We start from the raw sequence: 20,723 nt of genomic DNA on the forward strand, positions 1-20,723 counted from the left end.
CATTTGAAGCACCTTCACTTGGAGGAAACAAATATTTTGTGTCTTTGTGGATGAGTTCATAAGAATGAAACGGGTAACACTCATCAAGTTTAAGCATGAGATGTTTGCTGAATTTCAGAAGTTTAAGGTGAAGGCTGAAAAACAGAGTGGTTAGAAGCTGAAAGTTCTCAAAACTGATGGTGGAGGTGAGTATAACTCTACAGAGTTCATAAAGTTGTGTAAGGAGAATAGAATTGAGCATGAGGTGACTGCTTCATACACTCCTCAACACACTGGTCTTGTTGAAAGAAGAAACCAAACTTTGTTTGATATGACAATAAGCATGCTAAAGGAGAAGAAGTTGCCTCATACCTTGTGGGAAAAAGTTGTTGTCGCTGCAACATATGTGCTCAACAGGTGTCCGACAAAGAAGCTGAAGGAAACTGTTCCTTTTGAGAACTGGACTGGTGATAAGCAAAATGTGAGACATTTTAGGGTGTTTGGTTATGTTTGTTACAAACATGTTCTAGGTGCTACTAGAAAGAAGTTGGATGATAGAAGTAAAGTAATGTTACTGGTTGGGCACCACAGTTCAAATGCGTATAAGCTTTATTGTCCAGTCACTAATAATGTGGAATTCAATAGAGATGTTGTTGTGAAAGAATCAGAAGCATGGGATTGGAATGAGTCTTAATCCAACTCTAGTGTAATGTTGACACCTGAGTTAACTTCAGAAGATACTTAAGAATCCGAAGGTTTTAAAGATAAGATAGAATCATACGATTGTTCTGAAGGTGACTCTGAAGGCGAGTCCGACTCTGAAGGTGAATCTGATTTTGATCCAGATTCTAATGATGATCCCGACTCTAGTCGTCAAGACTCTTGAGGAGGTCAAACTTCTAAAGGTGGTCCAACTTCCGGAGGTGGCCAAGCATATGATATTGTTCTATCATATGAAGAAGATTCTGAACGAGTTCATAGGCCACAAAGAATCATACAAATACCAATGAGATTTGCAGAGTTTTACATGTTGCAAGATACTAAGATAGACTATGAAGGGGAAATTATCTAGTGTGCCATGTTAGTAGACTCTGAACTAGGTAGTATTGAAACAACTCTCAAGAAGGAAATGTGGTTGAAGGCCATGGAAGAAGAACTTGAGGCTATCGAAAGAAATAAAACTTGTGAGTTGACTGAGCTTCAAAAGGATAAGAAATCCATAAGCGTTATATGGGTTTTCAAGGTGAAGTTAAAACCATAAACCTGGATTAGATTACTTTGAAGTGTTTGCACCTGTAGTTAGACATGAAATAATCAAATTGGTTATTGCTATATCTGCTAATAGAAATTGACCTCAAATGCATCTGGATGTGAAATCTGCATTTCTGAATGGTCCATTATAAGAAGAGGTATACATGTCACAACCTCCTAGATTTGTGAAAAAGAATCAGGAATGAATGATGTACAAGTTACATAAAATATTGTATGGACTGAAACAAACTCCTAGAGCTTGGAATATGAAAATTGATTCATTTTTCAAGCTCCAAGGATTCAGAAAGTGTGAGATGGAGTATGAAGTTTATGTTCAATATACTTATGAAGGCAATATGATTATGATGCGTCTCTATATTGATGACATATTGTTGACAAAAAGCTGTTCAGATGAGATAATGAAGTTCAAGAAGGTGCTGATGAATGAGTTTGAGATGGTTGATGTGAGAAATATGGTATATTTTTCAGAGATGAAGATTTTGTACTCTGAGAAGGGTATCAATTTGCATTAGTTGAAGTATGAACTTGAACTTATGAAGAGATTCGAGTTGACAAATTGAAAGACTGCAACCACACCTGTTGAAATGAATCACAAGTTGGATTCTGATGTTGAAGGTGGTGATGTAGATGCTACAACTTTTAAACAGTTGGTTGGCTCACGGTATATCTCCGTAACACAAGAACTGACATCTGTTATGCAGTTAGAATGGTAAGCAAGTTTATGAACAAATCAAAATGGTCATATTACCAAGTTGTTGTTAGGATTCTGATGTATATTAAGGGGACTTTGAAGTATGAAGTGTTATTCTCTTCCGGTGCTAAGTCTGAATCAAAACTGATGTGCTATTCAGATTCTGGTTGGTGGAGAGACAGAGTTGACAGAAGAATTACTTCTGGATATTTTTTCAAGTATCCGAGAGGTCCTATCTCTTGGTGCTCCAAGAAGCAACTATTAGTTGCATTGCCAACCTGTGAAGCTGAATACATTGCAAGTGCTTTATTTGTGTGTCAAACTATTTGACTTATGAATTTGTTGCAGAATCTGAAGATCAAAGTGAATAAGCCTGTGAAGTTGATGATTGACAACAAATCATCCATAAGCCTTGTCAAAAATCCAGTGCTGCATGGAAGAAGCAAGTATATTGACACAAAGTTTTATGTTATGAGGAATCAGGTTCAAAGTGGAGTGCTAGAAGTTATACACTATAGTACTCTGAAATAACTTGCAGATGTGCTGACTAAAGCTGTGAAGACTGAACACTTTATCCACTCGAAGGATGAAATTGGTGTTGTAGAGTTTAATTAGCTGAATATAAATTAAGGGGATAATGTTAGAAGTAATTCATATTCAAAAGTAGTGTTCTAACTCAGAAGCAGAAGCTTATGATGTTGCTGTTTCAGAAGTGTGTTTTAGCTTCTCGGTTGTAGTATTATTTTTGTTAAGCTTAACCTAACTAGTATAGGTTGTCTACGTGACATTATTGTTTGTGTATATAAACAAAACGTGTGACAAAATTTTATAACGTAATCAATAGAATTTCTCTTTCTCTTAAAATTAGTTAGATCTATTTTTTTTCTGGTCTCCATCTTAATCTTCATCTTTATACACCATCAATCATTAAATTATATCATAATACACCAACTAAAAATTGTGTTGGGTGCATTCTTAATTAGTGTATTAGGCACCTAATGCTATTTGTCCCGTTAGAATTTCATAAAGCACCATTAATTTTTAAAATTTCATTTTTATCTTTTATATATATAACAATAAATATATTTTGACACCAAAAAAGGTAAGACTGAAAGGGTATTTATATATTTTAATTAATTTAAATATGTTGTACTAGTATATCCTTATCCGATGTCAAACTTTAAATATCACCACTCTTCCTTAATGTAAACTACGATTGCTTGTCAAAAATAACAAGGGAAAAGAAAAGCTTTATTTTTAAAATTTTAAAAAATATATTTTTATTTAAAATTTGAGTAATCTTAAAAAAGAAAATACAATTAAATGATTTTTTTTACTAGAACACAATTGAAACCAATAAAAATGATTTTTTTTTTTTAAATAAAAAAGTTATTTTAATTTTCTCACATCAATGGGTGCGTGTAAGGATCTTGTTCCTTTTCTGTATAAACCCAACAACATTCAACAATCTTCATTCATTTCTCCTTCAATTCCTACTATTCAGGTAATTATCTTTCTCAATCTATCATTAATTATTCTCATTTCATTTTTAATTCCATTTCTGATCCCAAATTTCAATTTATCAATTCCCAATTTTTGCATGCTCGATCAAGTTTTAATTAATTTTCCGATTTTGGTTCGATTTATCTCGTAAATTCATCCATTGATACCAAACAGAATCTTCAGTTGAATTAAATTTTGAATTGATGGAAGAATTGAAAAAAGTTTCCCTTTTTATTTTTTTGCATGTTTTCAACAGTTAACACAAGACACTGTGTTTGTGTTTGTGTTGTGAAATTGTGAGAAATTTGCAAGGTGTATTGTGATTTCATATGGAGCAGCTTCCTGTTGAAGTGATTGGGAACATACTGTCCCATCTCAAGGCTGCTAGAGATGTGGTTATAGCCTCAGCAACATGCAAGAAATGGAGATTTGCATGCTGCAAACATCTTCACACACTCTCTTTCAGCTCTAATGATTGGCCGGTTTACCGTGATTTGACGACTACCCGTCTTGAGATTTTGATCACGCAGACGATATTACAGATATCGGGGTTGCAGTCGCTTTCCATTTTGATGGAAGATGTCGATGAATTCTCGGCTTCTGCTGTTATTGCTTGGCTTATGTACACCAGGGAAACTCTGCGGGAGTTGTTTTATAATGTGAAGACTATGCCGAATGTTAACATTCTTGAGATATGTGGTAGGCATAAGCTGGAAATCCTTGACTTGTCTCATAATTCTATTGTTGGGGTTGAGCCGAATTATCAGAGGTTCCCTTGTTTGAAATCGCTTTCGTTGAGTTATGTTACTATATCTGCGTTGGATTTGAATCTTTTGGTGTCTGCTTGTCCGAGGATTGAAGCTTTGGAGCTTGTGAATCCGGAGATCGCGATGTCGGATGGTCAAGTGACCGTTGAGTTGAGTAGCTCGACGCTGAAGAGTGTTTATGTAGAAGCAATCAGTTTGGACAAGTTTGTATTGGAGGCGGATGGGATTGAGTGTTTGTACTTGAAAGATTGTGCTCTCGAGGATTTTGAACTCATTGGAAAGGGGACGTTGAAGAGTTTTAGGATCGACGATGTTAGTGTTATACATCTTGATATCGGCGAGATTGTTGAGAATCTTGAGAGTGTGGATATCAGCAACTTCACGATTATATGGCCAAAGTTTTACCAGATGATATCGAGGTCGTCAAATTTAAAGCGGCTTAGGCTTTGGGATGTGATGTTTGATGACGAGGACGAGGTTGTGGATTTGGAAACAATTGCCACTTGCTTTCCACAGCTGAGTCATTTATCTCTGAGTTATGATGTGAGAGATGGAGTGCTTCACTACGGGTTACTAGGCTCTTCTGATCTGGAGAATGTTGTTGTCTTGGAGCTCGGCTGGAGCGTGATTAATGATCTTTTCTCCCAGTGGGTTGAAGGGCTGCTTAAGCGTTGCCCAATTCTCAAGAAGCTAGTCATTCATGGTATTGTTTCCGAGGCCAAGACTGATGAAGAATGCAAGATGTTAGCCAATTTCACGACTTCCATGATTGAGCTGATGAGGAGATACACAGATGTAGATCCACATTTTAAATTTGAATAGGATTCTTCTTCTAAATGATGCCTTGTTATAGCTCAGACTTGTTTTAAGTCTGATTATGTTGGCAAATTTGCAGGTAACTTACAGATATCAAGAGTTTATGAACAATTTTTACTCGGTTATTGGTATGAATCCCTATTCAAAATCAGGAATTTGATCACTTTGTTTGCAAAGGAAAAGTTATTAAATATTAACTAATTTCAATATGTCAGATATTGTAACTGATTTGAGTTGTTACAATTTACAATTAGTGGTGGCATTTATGAGGCCTTCAAAGTTATACCATTAGGAATTTTTGCTAGAGAGTTTTATGTTTGTTTATATCTCTTCTCTTGGGGAGTGCATGTTCTAAATTGCTGTTGTGATCATGGAGCAAATGCGGCCGAAATTGTGATTACAATGTCGTTGTGGATATCTCTAAAACCCTAATGTTGATGTTTTTAATTAACATCTTCTTTCAATAGTGTGATGTGATGTATGTTGTTGTGTATGAAGTCATTCTTTCTTTCTCATATATACAAAATGAGACTCAGTCAATAAAGATGTTTGATTGAATATTTTGAATCACAGAATTTGTCACTGAATCACTTGAATCATGATTATGTTATGAATACAAACAAAGTGAAGCAAGAAAAACACTCGAGGTTGAACTATCCAAATCTGAAAAGGCCTTCTGTGGTTGATTTTGTTTATGATTTTTTCCCTTAAATGAGACGGAATATCTAAAGTTGATTGCTCCAAGTAACCCAAAATCAAACACACAATATATATATATAATAAATTACTTGATTTAGTGATAATAAGTGGAAGGTGAACCCATTAATCAATAAACATGATTTTGTTATCATAATTGATATTGATATAGGTTGTAACATTTATTGGATTCGAAGACGTTCTCCATAGTTCAAAATGGTGAATTCACGTGAACGTTTATGATACCTAGTTTATGATACCTAATTCGTAGGCATGCTAATTTTATGGGATGTCTTTAGGATAGTTTAGCGCATTGTGTCATCTCATCTTACTAAGATGAGTATCTTATATCTTCTTCTTTGTTTTATCTCTGTTTAAGGATTCTTAACTTCTTTGGAGGTGTGAGTGACTTGAAACTCTTCCTCTGATGTCGATACTTGTTTGAATCTTTAAGTCAGTCTTTTTTATACACATACTTCAATAGATGATCTTTTTGAATTAGATTTTAGATATAAATTGTTAATCTTTGGTAGTTTTCCGAGGAATGACCATATATTATGTAGTTTGGAGTATGTTTTCTTGTCTGCGTCGAACATTGATTATCATTCCCGGTAGTTCTCCGAGAAATGACCATATATTATGTAGTTTGGAGTATGTTTTCTTGTCTGCGTCGAACATTGATTATCATTTCCGAAATAAGTTGATTAAGTTTCAATCTTAAACGTCTCAAAATATTCTTACGAGGCTCTCCATCAAAGGGGTGTAATTAGATAGATAAATACTATATTCTTTTATCATTTTCTTGATCGTTTTATCATCCACCTTCGTCTTGAACGCAATATGGAGATCTTTTATAGGTGTATTAGTTTGGAACGATGTTGATGGTAGTTTATCATCCATCTTACCAAGATAAACATCTAATATCTTTTGTGAATTTAAATCTCCAAATTAAACCAATTTATTTATTGAAAAGTGAATTTTCTTGATGGATAATCCAAACCATATTTAAATTGGATCTTCATGCATTTCTAATAACTTTTACTACTAAAAAAACCTAATGATTATATATTTCTTATCTCTTTCTTCGCCTATCTATATTAATTGAACCATGCATGGTTAATTAAAATGTCACTAATTAATTATCACACAACATATATATTTTTAAGAGATTAATTGCTATACACTGTCAGTGTAAATTTTTTTACACCGTCGATTCATCACCATCATCCGTTTCTATTACTTTATAGATTTTTAAAATAAAAGTCAAACTTCTTTTAATATCCGACGTCTATGATTAACTGATGATGTAAAATCCTTTTACACATTGAAGTGGACATTCACCTTTGGTAATGTTTGTACAACTCGCTCAATTAATAACAAAATGGAAAGTAGTACCACCGTCTTAAATTATATGACATTTTGAATATTTTATATATAAAAAATACAATTTATTTTATATAAAAAAGAGAAAATATATAAAATTTTATAATATTATTTTTTATTAATTATAGAAAAAAGAGAGATTAAAAGAATTAGAAGAAAGAAGAATATTTCCTCTGTTCCATAATAAGTGACTCATTTGAAATAAAAAAATGTCTTAAAATAGTAAAAAATACATTAAAAAATAATCATTAATATTGTATTGGAATTACAAAATAATTTATAATTTTTAAATAAATTTTTTATAAAATAATTTATAATTTAAAATAGGAGAGTAATGCTTAGACAATATGTATTTCACGTAAACCAATATGTATTTCACTAAATCTACTAGCCATTCCTTCAAATTGTGAGCCTCTATCAAAATAATTATAAAACTAGTTTCAGACATCTTTGTCCAAGTCCAAGTGATGGCATCCTCTTCCCCCTCCTTTTATTCATCCAACCACCAACGCCTCCTCTCCATGACAAAACTCATAACATCCCACGTAAACCAATCCCGCCACAAACAAGCTCTATCTATCTTCCACCACATGCACACCACCTTACCCATCTCCCTCGACCCACACGTCTTCACCCTCGTCCTCAAATCCTGCACCACCCTCCACCTCCCTCTCCTCGCCACCTCCATCCACTCTCACCTCATCAAAACCTCGTTCCTCACCTCCAACCACTTCCTCTCCTCCTCCCTCATCAACTTCTACGGCCACTGTCTCTCCCTCAACTCCGCACGTAAACTGTTCGACGAAACTCCTCAACCAAATGTCATCGTTTGGAACTCCATTATCGCACTATACTCCCGTTCACAACATATTTCGTCTGCTATTAAACTCTTTAACATCATGAATGTGCCTCCAAATGAATCCACTTTCAACCCAATTATCGCCGCCTTATCATTGTCGAATCAAAACAATGCTTCGTTTCAAGCCGTGAAGTTCTACCGAAAAATGATTGAGTTGAAACTGAAGCCGAGTTTGATCACGCTTCTCGCTCTTCTTCGCGCATCTGTTTTGACTGCGGCTTTGAATTTGATTAAAGAGATACATGGTTATGGGATAAGGAATGATATTGATTCGGATCCTCAAATGAGTAGTGGGTTGATTGAAGCTTACGGTAGATGCGGTTGTTTAATAAATTCGCGATTAGTTTTTTCGGGGATGAGGGTATGCGATAAAGATGTAGTTGTTTGGAGTAGTTTAATATCTGCTTGTGCTTTGCATGGTGAAGCTAGGGAAGCATTGGAGATTTTTCGAGAAATGGAGGTTTCGGGTGTGAAGCCGGATGGGATTGCTTTTCTTGGTGTTTTGAAAGCTTGTAGTCATGCTGGGTTGGATGATGAGGCGTTGGGTTGTTTTATGAGGATGCATAGGGATTATGGCGTTGAGCCGAATAGCGAGCATTATTCTTGTTTGGTTGATGTTTTGAGTAGGGCAGGGAGATTGTATGAAGCTTATGAGGTTATTAAAGGGATGCCTGTGAAGGTGACTGCTAAGGCATGGGGTGCTCTACTCGGTGCTTGTAGGAATTATGGAGAGTTGGGGTTGGCTGAGATTGCCGCCAGAGCTTTGGCTGAGATTGAGCCGGATAATGCTGCGAATTATGTTCTGTTGGCTAAGATTTATGCTAGTGTTGGGAGACAGGAGGAGGCTGATAGAATGATAAGGGAAATGAAAGAGAAAGGAGTGAAGACTGCGGGTGGTACTAGTTGGGTTGTGTATTCCTAGTCTTGAGATTAACTGTGTTTGCCAAACATGATTTTAATTTGCAGTCTTGGCTGAGATGTGGTTTTTAAAACTGCTGTAAATCGCAGACACTTGTTGTTTGTGTGCTCGCAATTGGAGTATCAAAGATCTCAAGAATTGTTGATGTTTTGGCCACAGGGATTGATTTTTTGCGGTGGATGTGTTGGACATGAGATAGTTTTGAGGCTACTACTGAGCTTCTAAAGGAATGCAAAGTTAAAAAATCATGGGATCTAACATGCCAACAATTGTTTTTGCGGATCATAATTTAAAAATAAAACTTTCCTACAGTACTATCGGGGATGTTCTAAACTAAATAAGCATTCTTTGTAGGCATATAAAGTTCCGACTACCCGCTAAGGTTTTTGCAATTTTAATCGATAGAGGTGTTGCAACACTAATTGCGGTAATCGCCGTATGAATTAATCATAATATATTCTTTATCATAAGAAATGTAAATAACAATATTGGTATCGACACTCTTTTGGTATCGGCCACAATGAGAGAGTCGGTAAAATGTTTGTTAAATATGTAATTCTATTGTTGGGGTTGAGCCGAATTATCAGAGGTTCCCTTGTTTGAAATCGCTTTCGTTGAGTTATGTTACTATATCTGCGTTGGATTTGAATCTTTTGGTGTCTGCTTGTCCGAGGATTGAAGCTTTGGAGCTTGTGAATCCGGAGATCGCGATGTCGGATGGTCAAGTGACCGTTGAGTTGAGTAGCTCGACGCTGAAGAGTGTTTATGTAGAAGCAATCAGTTTGGACAAGTTTGTATTGGAGGCGGATGGGATTGAGTGTTTGTACTTGAAAGATTGTGCTCTCGAGGATTTTGAACTCATTGGAAAGGGGACGTTGAAGAGTTTTAGGATCGACGATGTTAGTGTTATACATCTTGATATCGGCGAGATTGTTGAGAATCTTGAGAGTGTGGATATCAGCAACTTCACGATTATATGGCCAAAGTTTTACCAGATGATATCGAGGTCGTCAAATTTAAAGCGGCTTAGGCTTTGGGATGTGATGTTTGATGACGAGGACGAGGTTGTGGATTTGGAAACAATTGCCACTTGCTTTCCACAGCTGAGTCATTTATCTCTGAGTTATGATGTGAGAGATGGAGTGCTTCACTACGGGTTACTAGGCTCTTCTGATCTGGAGAATGTTGTTGTCTTGGAGCTCGGCTGGAGCGTGATTAATGATCTTTTCTCCCAGTGGGTTGAAGGGCTGCTTAAGCGTTGCCCAATTCTCAAGAAGCTAGTCATTCATGGTATTGTTTCCGAGGCCAAGACTGATGAAGAATGCAAGATGTTAGCCAATTTCACGACTTCCATGATTGAGCTGATGAGGAGATACACAGATGTAGATCCACATTTTAAATTTGAATAGGATTCTTCTTCTAAATGATGCCTTGTTATAGCTCAGACTTGTTTTAAGTCTGATTATGTTGGCAAATTTGCAGGTAACTTACAGATATCAAGAGTTTATGAACAATTTTTACTCGGTTATTGGTATGAATCCCTATTCAAAATCAGGAATTTGATCACTTTGTTTGCAAAGGAAAAGTTATTAAATATTAACTAATTTCAATATGTCAGATATTGTAACTGATTTGAGTTGTTACAATTTACAATTAGTGGTGGCATTTATGAGGCCTTCAAAGTTATACCATTAGGAATTTTTGCTAGAGAGTTTTATGTTTGTTTATATCTCTTCTCTTGGGGAGTGCATGTTCTAAATTGCTGTTGTGATCATGGAGCAAATGCGGCCGAAATTGTGATTACAATGTCGTTGTGGATATCTCTAAAACCCTAATGTTGATGTTTTTAATTAACATCTTCTTTCAATAGTGTGATGTGATGTATGTTGTTGTGTATGAAGTCATTCTTTCTTTCTCATATATACAAAATGAGACTCAGTCAATAAAGATGTTTGATTGAATATTTTGAATCACAGAATTTGTCACTGAATCACTTGAATCATGATTATGTTATGAATACAAACAAAGTGAAGCAAGAAAAACACTCGAGGTTGAACTATCCAAATCTGAAAAGGCCTTCTGTGGTTGATTTTGTTTATGATTTTTTCCCTTAAATGAGACGGAATATCTAAAGTTGATTGCTCCAAGTAACCCAAAATCAAACACACAATATATATATATAATAAATTACTTGATTTAGTGATAATAAGTGGAAGGTGAACCCATTAATCAATAAACATGATTTTGTTATCATAATTGATATTGATATAGGTTGTAACATTTATTGGATTCGAAGACGTTCTCCATAGTTCAAAATGGTGAATTCACGTGAACGTTTATGATACCTAATTCGTAGGCATGCTAATTTTATGGGATGTCTTTAGGATAGTTTAGCGCATTGTGTCATCTCATCTTACTAAGATGAGTATCTTATATCTTCTTCTTTGTTTTATCTCTGTTTAAGGATTCTTAACTTCTTTGGAGGTGTGAGTGACTTGAAACTCTTCCTCTGATGTCGATACTTGTTTGAATCTTTAAGTCAGTCTTTTTTATACACATACTTCAATAGATGATCTTTTTGAATTAGATTTTAGATATAAATTGTTAATCTTTGGTAGTTTTCCGAGGAATGACCATATATTATGTAGTTTGGAGTATGTTTTCTTGTCTGCGTCGAACATTGATTATCATTCCCGGTAGTTCTCCGAGAAATGACCATATATTATGTAGTTTGGAGTATGTTTTCTTGTCTGCGTCGAACATTGATTATCATTTCCGAAATAAGTTGATTAAGTTTCAATCTTAAACGTCTCAAAATATTCTTACGAGGCTCTCCATCAAAGGGGTGTAATTAGATAGATAAATACTATATTCTTTTATCATTTTCTTGATCGTTTTATCATCCACCTTCGTCTTGAACGCAATATGGAGATCTTTTATAGGTGTATTAGTTTGGAACGATGTTGATGGTAGTTTATCATCCATCTTACCAAGATAAACATCTAATATCTTTTGTGAATTTAAATCTCCAAATTAAACCAATTTATTTATTGAAAAGTGAATTTTCTTGATGGATAATCCAAACCATATTTAAATTGGATCTTCATGCATTTCTAATAACTTTTACTACTAAAAAAACCTAATGATTATATATTTCTTATCTCTTTCTTCGCCTATCTATATTAATTGAACCATGCATGGTTAATTAAAATGTCACTAATTAATTATCACACAACATATATATTTTTAAGAGATTAATTGCTATACACTGTCAGTGTAAATTTTTTTACACCGTCGATTCATCACCATCATCCGTTTCTATTACTTTATAGATTTTTAAAATAAAAGTCAAACTTCTTTTAATATCCGACGTCTATGATTAACTGATGATGTAAAATCCTTTTACACATTGAAGTGGACATTCACCTTTGGTAATGTTTGTACAACTCGCTCAATTAATAACAAAATGGAAAGTAGTACCACCTTCTTAAATTATATGACATTTTGAATATTTTATATATAAAAAATACAATTTATTTTATATAAAAAAGAGAAAATATATAAAATTTTATAATATTATTTTTTATTAATTATAGAAAAAAGAGAGATTAAAAGAATTAGAAGAAAGAAGAATATTTCCTCTGTTCCATAATAAGTGACTCATTTGAAATAAAAAAATGTCTTAAAATAGTAAAAAATACATTAAAAAATAATCATTAATATTGTATTGGAATTACAAAATAATTTATAATTTTTAAATAAATTTTTTATAAAATAATTTATAATTTAAAATAGGAGAGTAATAAACAACTATTTTTGTTGCTTGCTTAGACAATATGTATTTCACGTAAACCAATATGTATTTCACTAAACCTACTAGCCATTCCTTCAAATTGTGAGCCTCTATCAAAATAATTATAAAACTAGTTTCAGACATCTTTGTCCAAGTCCAAGTGATGGCATCCTCTTCCCCCTCCTTTTATTCATCCAACCACCAACGCCTCCTCTCCATGACAAAACTCATAACATCCCACGTAAACCAATCCCGCCACAAACAAGCTCTATCTATCTTCCACCACATGCACACCACCTTACCCATCTCCCTCGACCCACACGTCTTCACCCTCGTCCTCAAATCCTGCACCACCCTCCACCTCCCTCTCCTCGCCACCTCCATCCACTCTCACCTCATCAAAACCTCGTTCCTCACCTCCAACCACTTCCTCTCCTCCTCCCTCATCAACTTCTACGGCCACTGTCTCTCCCTCAACTCCGCACGTAAACTGTTCGACGAAACTCCTCAACCAAATGTCATCGTTTGGAACTCCATTATCGCACTATACTCCCGTTCACAACATATTTCGTCTGCTATTAAACTCTTTAACATCATGAATGTGCCTCCAAATGAATCCACTTTCAACCCAATTATCGCCGCCTTATCATTGTCGAATCAAAACAATGCTTCGTTTCAAGCCGTGAAGTTCTACCGAAAAATGATTGAGTTGAAACTGAAGCCGAGTTTGATCACGCTTCTCGCTCTTCTTCGCGCATCTGTTTTGACTGCGGCTTTGAATTTGATTAAAGAGATACATGGTTATGGGATAAGGAATGATATTGATTCGGATCCTCAAATGAGTAGTGGGTTGATTGAAGCTTACGGTAGATGCGGTTGTTTAATAAATTCGCGATTAGTTTTTTCGGGGATGAGGGTATGCGATAAAGATGTAGTTGTTTGGAGTAGTTTAATATCTGCTTGTGCTTTGCATGGTGAAGCTAGGGAAGCATTGGAGATTTTTCGAGAAATGGAGGTTTCGGGTGTGAAGCCGGATGGGATTGCTTTTCTTGGTGTTTTGAAAGCTTGTAGTCATGCTGGGTTGGATGATGAGGCGTTGGGTTGTTTTATGAGGATGCATAGGGATTATGGCGTTGAGCCGAATAGCGAGCATTATTCTTGTTTGGTTGATGTTTTGAGTAGGGCAGGGAGATTGTATGAAGCTTATGAGGTTATTAAAGGGATGCCTGTGAAGGTGACTGCTAAGGCATGGGGTGCTCTACTCGGTGCTTGTAGGAATTATGGAGAGTTGGGGTTGGCTGAGATTGCCGCCAGAGCTTTGGCTGAGATTGAGCCGGATAATGCTGCGAATTATGTTCTGTTGGCTAAGATTTATGCTAGTGTTGGGAGACAGGAGGAGGCTGATAGAATGATAAGGGAAATGAAAGAGAAAGGAGTGAAGACTGCGGGTGGTACTAGTTGGGTTGTGTATTCCGAGTCTTGAGATTAACTGTGTTTGCCAAACATGATTTTAATTTGCAGTCTTGGCTGAGATGTGGTTTTTAAAACTGCTGTAAATCGCAGACACTTGTTGTTTGTGTGCTCGCAATTGGAGTATCAAAGATCTCAAGAATTGTTGATGTTTTGGCCACAGGGATTGATTTTTTGCGGTGGATGTGTTGGACATGAGATAGTTTTGAGGCTACTACTGAGCTTCTAAAGGAATGCAAAGTTAAAAAATCATGGGATCTAACATGCCAACAATTGTTTTTGCGGATCATAATTTAAAAATAAAACTTTCCTACAGTACTATCGGGGATGTTCTAAACTAAATAAGCATTCTTTGTAGGCATATAAAGTTCCGACTACCCGCTAAGGTTTTTGCAATTTTAATCGATAGAGGTGTTGCAACACTAATTGCGGTAATCGCCGTATGAATTAATCATAATATATTCTTTATCATAAGAAATGTAAATAACAATATTGGTATCGACACTCTTTTGGTATCGGCCACAATGAGAGAGTCGGTAAAATGTTTGTTAAATATGTAATTCTTTGTGTCAATCATAGTGCGACATGAGTCGAACAAAGTCTGTATTAACTGTATTTGACAGAAAGTCAAATACAGCTTGACGAAGCATGTAGTCGAAACATTTAGTTGTCGAAGGAGTTAACCTTGACAGAGTCAAACTTAACATTTATTCAACTCATGTCGCACTATGATTGACACAAAGAATTACATATTTAACAAACATTTTACCGACTCTCTCATTGTGGCCGATACCAAAAGAGTGTCGATACCAATATTGTTATTTACATTTCTTATGATAAAGAATATATTATGATTAATTCATACGGCGATTACCGCAATTAGTGTTGCAACACCTCTATCGATTAAAATTGCAAAAACCTTAGCGGGTAGTTGGAACTTTATATGCCTACAAAGAATGCTTATTTAGTTTAGAACATCCCCGATAGTACTGTAGGAAAGTTTTATTTTTAAATTATGATCCGCAAAAACAATTGTTGGCATGTTAGATCCCATGATTTTTTAACTTTGCATTCCTTTAGAAGCTCAGTAGTAGCCTCAAAACTATCTCATGTCCAACACATCCACCGCAAAAAATCAATCCCTGTGGCCAAAACATCAACAATTCTTGAGATCTTTGATACTCCAATTGCGAGCACACAAACAACAAGTGTCTGCGATTTACAGCAGTTTTAAAAACCACATCTCAGCCCAGACTGCAAATTAAAATCATGTTTGGCAAACACAGTTAATCTCAAGACTCGGAATACACAACCCAACTAGTACCACCCGCAGTCTTCACTCCTTTCTCTTTCATTTCCCTTATCATTCTATCAGCCTCCTCCTGTCTCCCAACACTAGCATAAATCTTAGCCAACAGAACATAATTCGCAGCATTATCCGGCTCAATCTCAGCCAAAGCTCTGGCGGCAATCTCAGCCAACCCCAACTCTCCATAATTCCTACAAGCACCGAGTAGAGCACCCCATGCCTTAGCAGTCACCTTCACAGGCATCCCTTTAATAACCTCATAAGCTTCATACAATCTCCCTGCCCTACTCAAAACATCAACCAAACAAGAATAATGCTCGCTATTCGGCTCAACGCCATAATCCCTATGCATCCTCATAAAACAACCCAACGCCTCATCATCCAACCCAGCATGACTACAAGCTTTCAAAACACCAAGAAAAGCAATCCCATCCGGCTTCACACCCGAAACCTCCATTTCTCGAAAAATCTCCAATGCTTCCCTAGCTTCACCATGCAAAGCACAAGCAGATATTAAACTACTCCAAACAACTACATCTTTATCGCATACCCTCATCCCCGAAAAAACTAATCGCGAATTTATTAAACAACCGCATCTACCGTAAGCTTCAATCAACCCACTACTCATTTGAGGATCCGAATCAATATCATTCCTTATCCCATAACCATGTATCTCTTTAATCAAATTCAAAGCCGCAGTCAAAACAGATGCGCGAAGAAGAGCGAGAAGCGTGATCAAACTCGGCTTCAGTTTCAACTCAATCATTTTTCGGTAGAACTTCACGGCTTGAAACGAAGCATTGTTTTGATTCGACAATGATAAGGCGGCGATAATTGGGTTGAAAGTGGATTCATTTGGAGGCACATTCATGATGTTAAAGAGTTTAATAGCAGACGAAATATGTTGTGAACGGGAGTATAGTGCGATAATGGAGTTCCAAACGATGACATTTGGTTGAGGAGTTTCGTCGAACAGTTTACGTGCGGAGTTGAGGGAGAGACAGTGGCCGTAGAAGTTGATGAGGGAGGAGGAGAGGAAGTGGTTGGAGGTGAGGAACGAGGTTTTGATGAGGTGAGAGTGGATGGAGGTGGCGAGGAGAGGGAGGTGGAGGGTGGTGCAGGATTTGAGGACGAGGGTGAAGACGTGTGGGTCGAGGGAGATGGGTAAGGTGGTGTGCATGTGGTGGAAGATAGATAGAGCTTGTTTGTGGCGGGATTGGTTTACGTGGGATGTTATGAGTTTTGTCATGGAGAGGAGGCGTTGGTGGTTGGATGAATAAAAGGAGGGGGAAGAGGATGCCATCACTTGGACTTGGACAAAGATGTCTGAAACTAGTTTTATAATTATTTTGATAGAGGCTCACAATTTGAAGGAATGGCTAGTAGATTTAGTGAAATACATATTGTTAAATGAGTACTCTCCTCTCTGCAGACAGGGAATCTCAAATAATTACGGCTAAAGGTAATGCCAAATTCATGAAACAATCTGTTCTTTTTTCTAAATTAAAATCTTCACAAAAACATTTCCATGTGATGAACAATATAGATTGTATGGTGTATTGGGAACAAAGGTGTACATACTTAGAATATATATTGACTTAAGACTTGAGAAGTTTCATATTCTGTGCCAAACAACTTTTTTTTGACCAATCATTTGCTTCGTAAAGGAATAAAAGAACCACAATTTTTAATATTTGATTTTACTTCTTTGTGGGGGTAGATAGATTAGGTACATTGCCTAAAAGTTCCCTTAATCCTTATATCTATTCACCAATAATGTTGGTCCAGAACTAACATCTAATCTAAGTAAAAGAAAAATAATTAACTATATATTTATTCTTCAAAAAATATTTGAGTTTTCCTTCCATGTATGGTTATTATTATTATTTTTCTAAAAATTGTTAGATTTATAAATATTCAATTACTTGAAAGAGACGCTTAATCCTATCAAAGCGTAAATAAATAAATAAATAAATAAATAAATAAATAAATAAATAAATAAATAAATAAATAAATAAATAAATAAATAAATAAATAAATAAATAAATAAATAAATAAATAAATAATCAAATAAATGTGATTTGGATTTTTTTTACACATGAACCTAAGGTTGTATCAAATTCTTTGCCAGACATGAGAGTAATTACACTGACATTTGGAATTGGTATTGTCTAGGCAGAAAGATTGGCAAACCCTTGAGTTCGCATCTAATTGATGGAAGTTGCTAGCTGTCAAATTTGTGCCTGAAAATTCTTGATTGATGCATTTATTGTCTGTTGGAATTGAAGGTTATTGATTGCCATTTGCTTGACAATATCTTCCAATGAAGGACTATAATTCTCTATTGTATTGTTCTCTTGTGGGGTTGGTTGTTGTTGGGCAAAATTATTCCCATATCTCAAATTCAGATGATTTCTTCAATGGAGATTATACCTGTTGGAAGACAAGTCTAATTGGGATGAGACATGTCATTAGAAATATTTGTTGCATAGGCATGAGGAGTATCAATATTGTCACCCTCTTGCAAGATAGGACATGCATATGTAAGGTGTTTAACGAATGTACAAATACCACAGACTCTTATTGTTGAGCATTTCATACTACTAACTATTTTACCAATGAAGTAAGCTCGTCAAGTCTGATATGTAGATTTTTGTTGGAAGTAGAAAATGCTTGAAACTCATTCTCTCCTCTTGTCAACGGTGTTATATTGTTCTTTTGTTGTAAACTGTTGAGAGTTAAGTGACATATTCTCAATCAATTTTTTTCCGCTTCGGGATCTTACCAACAAGTGCTCCCCCACTAGTAGCATCTAAGATATTTTTATCCATAGGTAGCAGACCATCATATAAGTATTGGATGAGTAATTATTCACTATTCTAGTGTTGAGGACAACTAGACACTGGTTTCTTGAATCTCTCCCAATACTCATTCAAAGATTCTCTATCAATTTGTCTAATGCTACATATTTCTTTTCTTATCGAAGCAACTCTTGAGGCAAGAAAAAATATTTCTAGGAACACTTTTTTCATATCATTCTAACTTGTAATAGAATTTGGTTTAAGGTAGTAAAATCAATCTTTCGTAGCACCTTGCAATGAGAATTAAAGGATTTCAGCTTGATATGATCCTCTGTGACCCCCTCAGGCTTCAGTGGTGTAGAACATAATACCTAAGATTCCTTCAAGTGTTTATGAGGATCCTCACCTGTAACACCACTAAACTTTGACAATAAATGTATCAAACCATATTTAAGTTCAAATGGTACAGTCAATTCAGGATATTCAATACACAATGCATGATATGTGTCATCAGGTGCAACAAGTTCTATTAAAGTTATTTGAGACTCATCCATATTATGATGAAAAAATCCAATATGAGAATTTAACAAATTATGATTGAAAACAGAAAAAGAATTATCACTGATGTTTGCACTGGTACTAGCCTTATTAAATCTACGAAGTGAATGAAAGTTTCTATCTATTTCAAGATCAAGGGGATGCAGATAAGAGGGCTTGTACCTAGTCATGCAATAATGAAACACAACAATGATGATAATTTCAACAATGTCCCTATTTAAAAAAATCAAAGTGGAAAATGAAAAAACTATTAAAATAAAATCTAAAATTTATAAAAATCACACAAAAACGGTTCTAAAAATAAAATATCGGCAATACAATTTCTTTTGGAATTTTTCAAAAATATGAAAAAAAACCGGCATATACAAAAAGAATTTACAATTTTTATGGTCAAATTTATAAGGAAGTACTATTCCTTGATTTTTTTTCTCTGATTTAATGGAGAAATTTCGGAGCAACCCAAAATAGTAGCTCAGAAATCACCTGAATGATAGGCTGGAATATTTACCATTAAACTGTAACCCTGAAAATCAACAAAAAAAAAAACAAACAAAAAAACAAAGAAAAAAATGCTGATAGAAAAAATTCCAATAGGACTCTAAAGTAGGATTATAAAATTGACTAATATTATTAGAGTTCCCCAACAACGGAGCTAACTTGATTGTTGTCGTGTGCGATCAAAATAATTTAGAAAATACAGTACAAGGTAATTACGATGATGTTCATTGGATATATAATCGGTTCAAAAAATATTCTCTTTTATGATTCTAATATTTTTTTTTATTATAAGACTAATCAATCAACCGACGATGAATCTTATAAGAATTTCTACTAAGACAGATACCGTTAAACTGTCATAGATTATGATTAATTGAAATTCTTGCACAATCATTACAAAAATATAATCAATTTAGAAATGGAATTCAATCTAAATCTATAACTACCACAATAGATTCTAACAAAACCTATTCATACTAACACAAACAACCGTTTAGATTAATTTAAATAATCTTGATTCTAGTTGAAAGTATCAACCGATTTTATCAAAATATATTATAGTATTAACAATTTTATGCGTTAACCAATAATCAAAACTTGAAATTGCAAAACTAAGGTTTGAAAGAAAAGAGATAGAATCATTAACATAGAATTATCATTATAAACCAAACCTCACTATCCTTAATGAATAATATGAAATCAGTGAATCAACCTAGAGATTTAAGCTTTCATGGAATAGGTTTTTGCAAAATGCAAAATGTGTAAATAATGACATAATCAAAAGTAGTTATTTCTGACTCTTTGCAGCCTTATTTATAGGTTTAAACATTAACCTAGTTTAGTAAACCAAGTATGAGCAAGAGTTGGGTTTAAAACTAACATCTCGACTCATTACAAAAGATTAAGTGATCTAAAACCACATAGTCAGTTTTAGTGCTTCAGGTATTCGTATTTTTTACTATGAAAAAAAGACTTCCGAACTAGACTTTGAGTTTAAAATTAAAGTTGTATGTATACTCATTAACTTTCCAACACGTATTTGAACGCCTTAATCAGGTTAATTCAACCAAAGTTATGGCTTTCATAGTGAACACATGTCAATCTGCAAATATTTCAGAAAATTAGCAAAGAAATATATTAAAGCTCAAGAATAATTCAAGTTTATAAAAATAATAAAAAGCTAAAATTATGACTTAAAAGCTTTCAAATTGTCCAAATACGAAGCTAAAAATAATTTGCTAAAATGAATTGATCATGGAACTTTACAAGTTGCCTTGTTAAGACCATTTTTCTTTTACCTACTGCATTTAATATGTAAACTTGTCCTCCTCATTTTGCGGCTAGTGCCATCAATTTCTCGCTGCTTCAGGTTCCTTTTCTTTTTTGGTCTGCCTGACATTTTTCTAAAG

The 20,723-nt window shown here is 34.9% G+C and overlaps 5 protein-coding genes across 5 annotated transcripts; 4 read left to right on the top strand and 1 right to left on the bottom strand.

Annotated features, from left to right (window-relative positions):
* The first annotated feature begins 3,291 nt into the window (after positions 1-3,291).
* Positions 3,292-5,334, top strand: LOC127105481 (F-box/LRR-repeat protein At1g67190). The gene is made up of 2 exons (XM_051042669.1): positions 3,292-3,446; positions 3,702-5,334. The coding sequence occupies exon 2, from the start codon at positions 3,775-3,777 to the stop codon at positions 5,032-5,034; it is 1,260 nt and encodes a 419-aa protein (XP_050898626.1). The 5' UTR covers positions 3,292-3,446; positions 3,702-3,774; the 3' UTR covers positions 5,035-5,334.
* Positions 5,335-7,485: 2,151 nt separating this feature from the next.
* LOC127100588 (putative pentatricopeptide repeat-containing protein At1g03510) lies at positions 7,486-9,307 on the top strand. Its single transcript, XM_051037819.1, has one exon. The coding sequence runs from the start codon at positions 7,575-7,577 to the stop codon at positions 8,886-8,888; it is 1,314 nt and encodes a 437-aa protein (XP_050893776.1). The 5' UTR covers positions 7,486-7,574; the 3' UTR covers positions 8,889-9,307.
* A 126-nt stretch (positions 9,308-9,433) lies between these two features.
* Positions 9,434-10,594, top strand: LOC127103539 (F-box/LRR-repeat protein At1g67190-like; the record flags this gene model as incomplete). Its single annotated transcript, XM_051040790.1, has 1 exon — positions 9,434-10,594. A coding segment is annotated over one exon (861 nt), but the record flags the coding sequence as incomplete, so codon positions are not given.
* A 2,179-nt stretch (positions 10,595-12,773) lies between these two features.
* LOC127100589 (putative pentatricopeptide repeat-containing protein At1g03510) lies at positions 12,774-14,297 on the top strand. The gene has a single exon (XM_051037820.1). The coding sequence runs from the start codon at positions 12,842-12,844 to the stop codon at positions 14,159-14,161; it is 1,320 nt and encodes a 439-aa protein (XP_050893777.1). The 5' UTR covers positions 12,774-12,841; the 3' UTR covers positions 14,162-14,297.
* Positions 14,298-14,726: 429 nt separating this feature from the next.
* Positions 14,727-16,896, bottom strand: LOC127100590 (putative pentatricopeptide repeat-containing protein At1g03510). The gene has a single exon (XM_051037821.1). The coding sequence runs from the start codon at positions 16,758-16,760 to the stop codon at positions 15,441-15,443; it is 1,320 nt and encodes a 439-aa protein (XP_050893778.1). The 5' UTR covers positions 16,761-16,896; the 3' UTR covers positions 14,727-15,440.
* Positions 16,897-20,723: the final 3,827 nt, after the last annotated feature.

Source organism: Lathyrus oleraceus, chromosome 7, assembly GCF_024323335.1.
Source record: "Lathyrus oleraceus cultivar Zhongwan6 chromosome 7, CAAS_Psat_ZW6_1.0, whole genome shotgun sequence".
In the NCBI taxonomy this organism is placed as follows: Eukaryota; Viridiplantae; Streptophyta; class Magnoliopsida; order Fabales; family Fabaceae; genus Lathyrus; species Lathyrus oleraceus.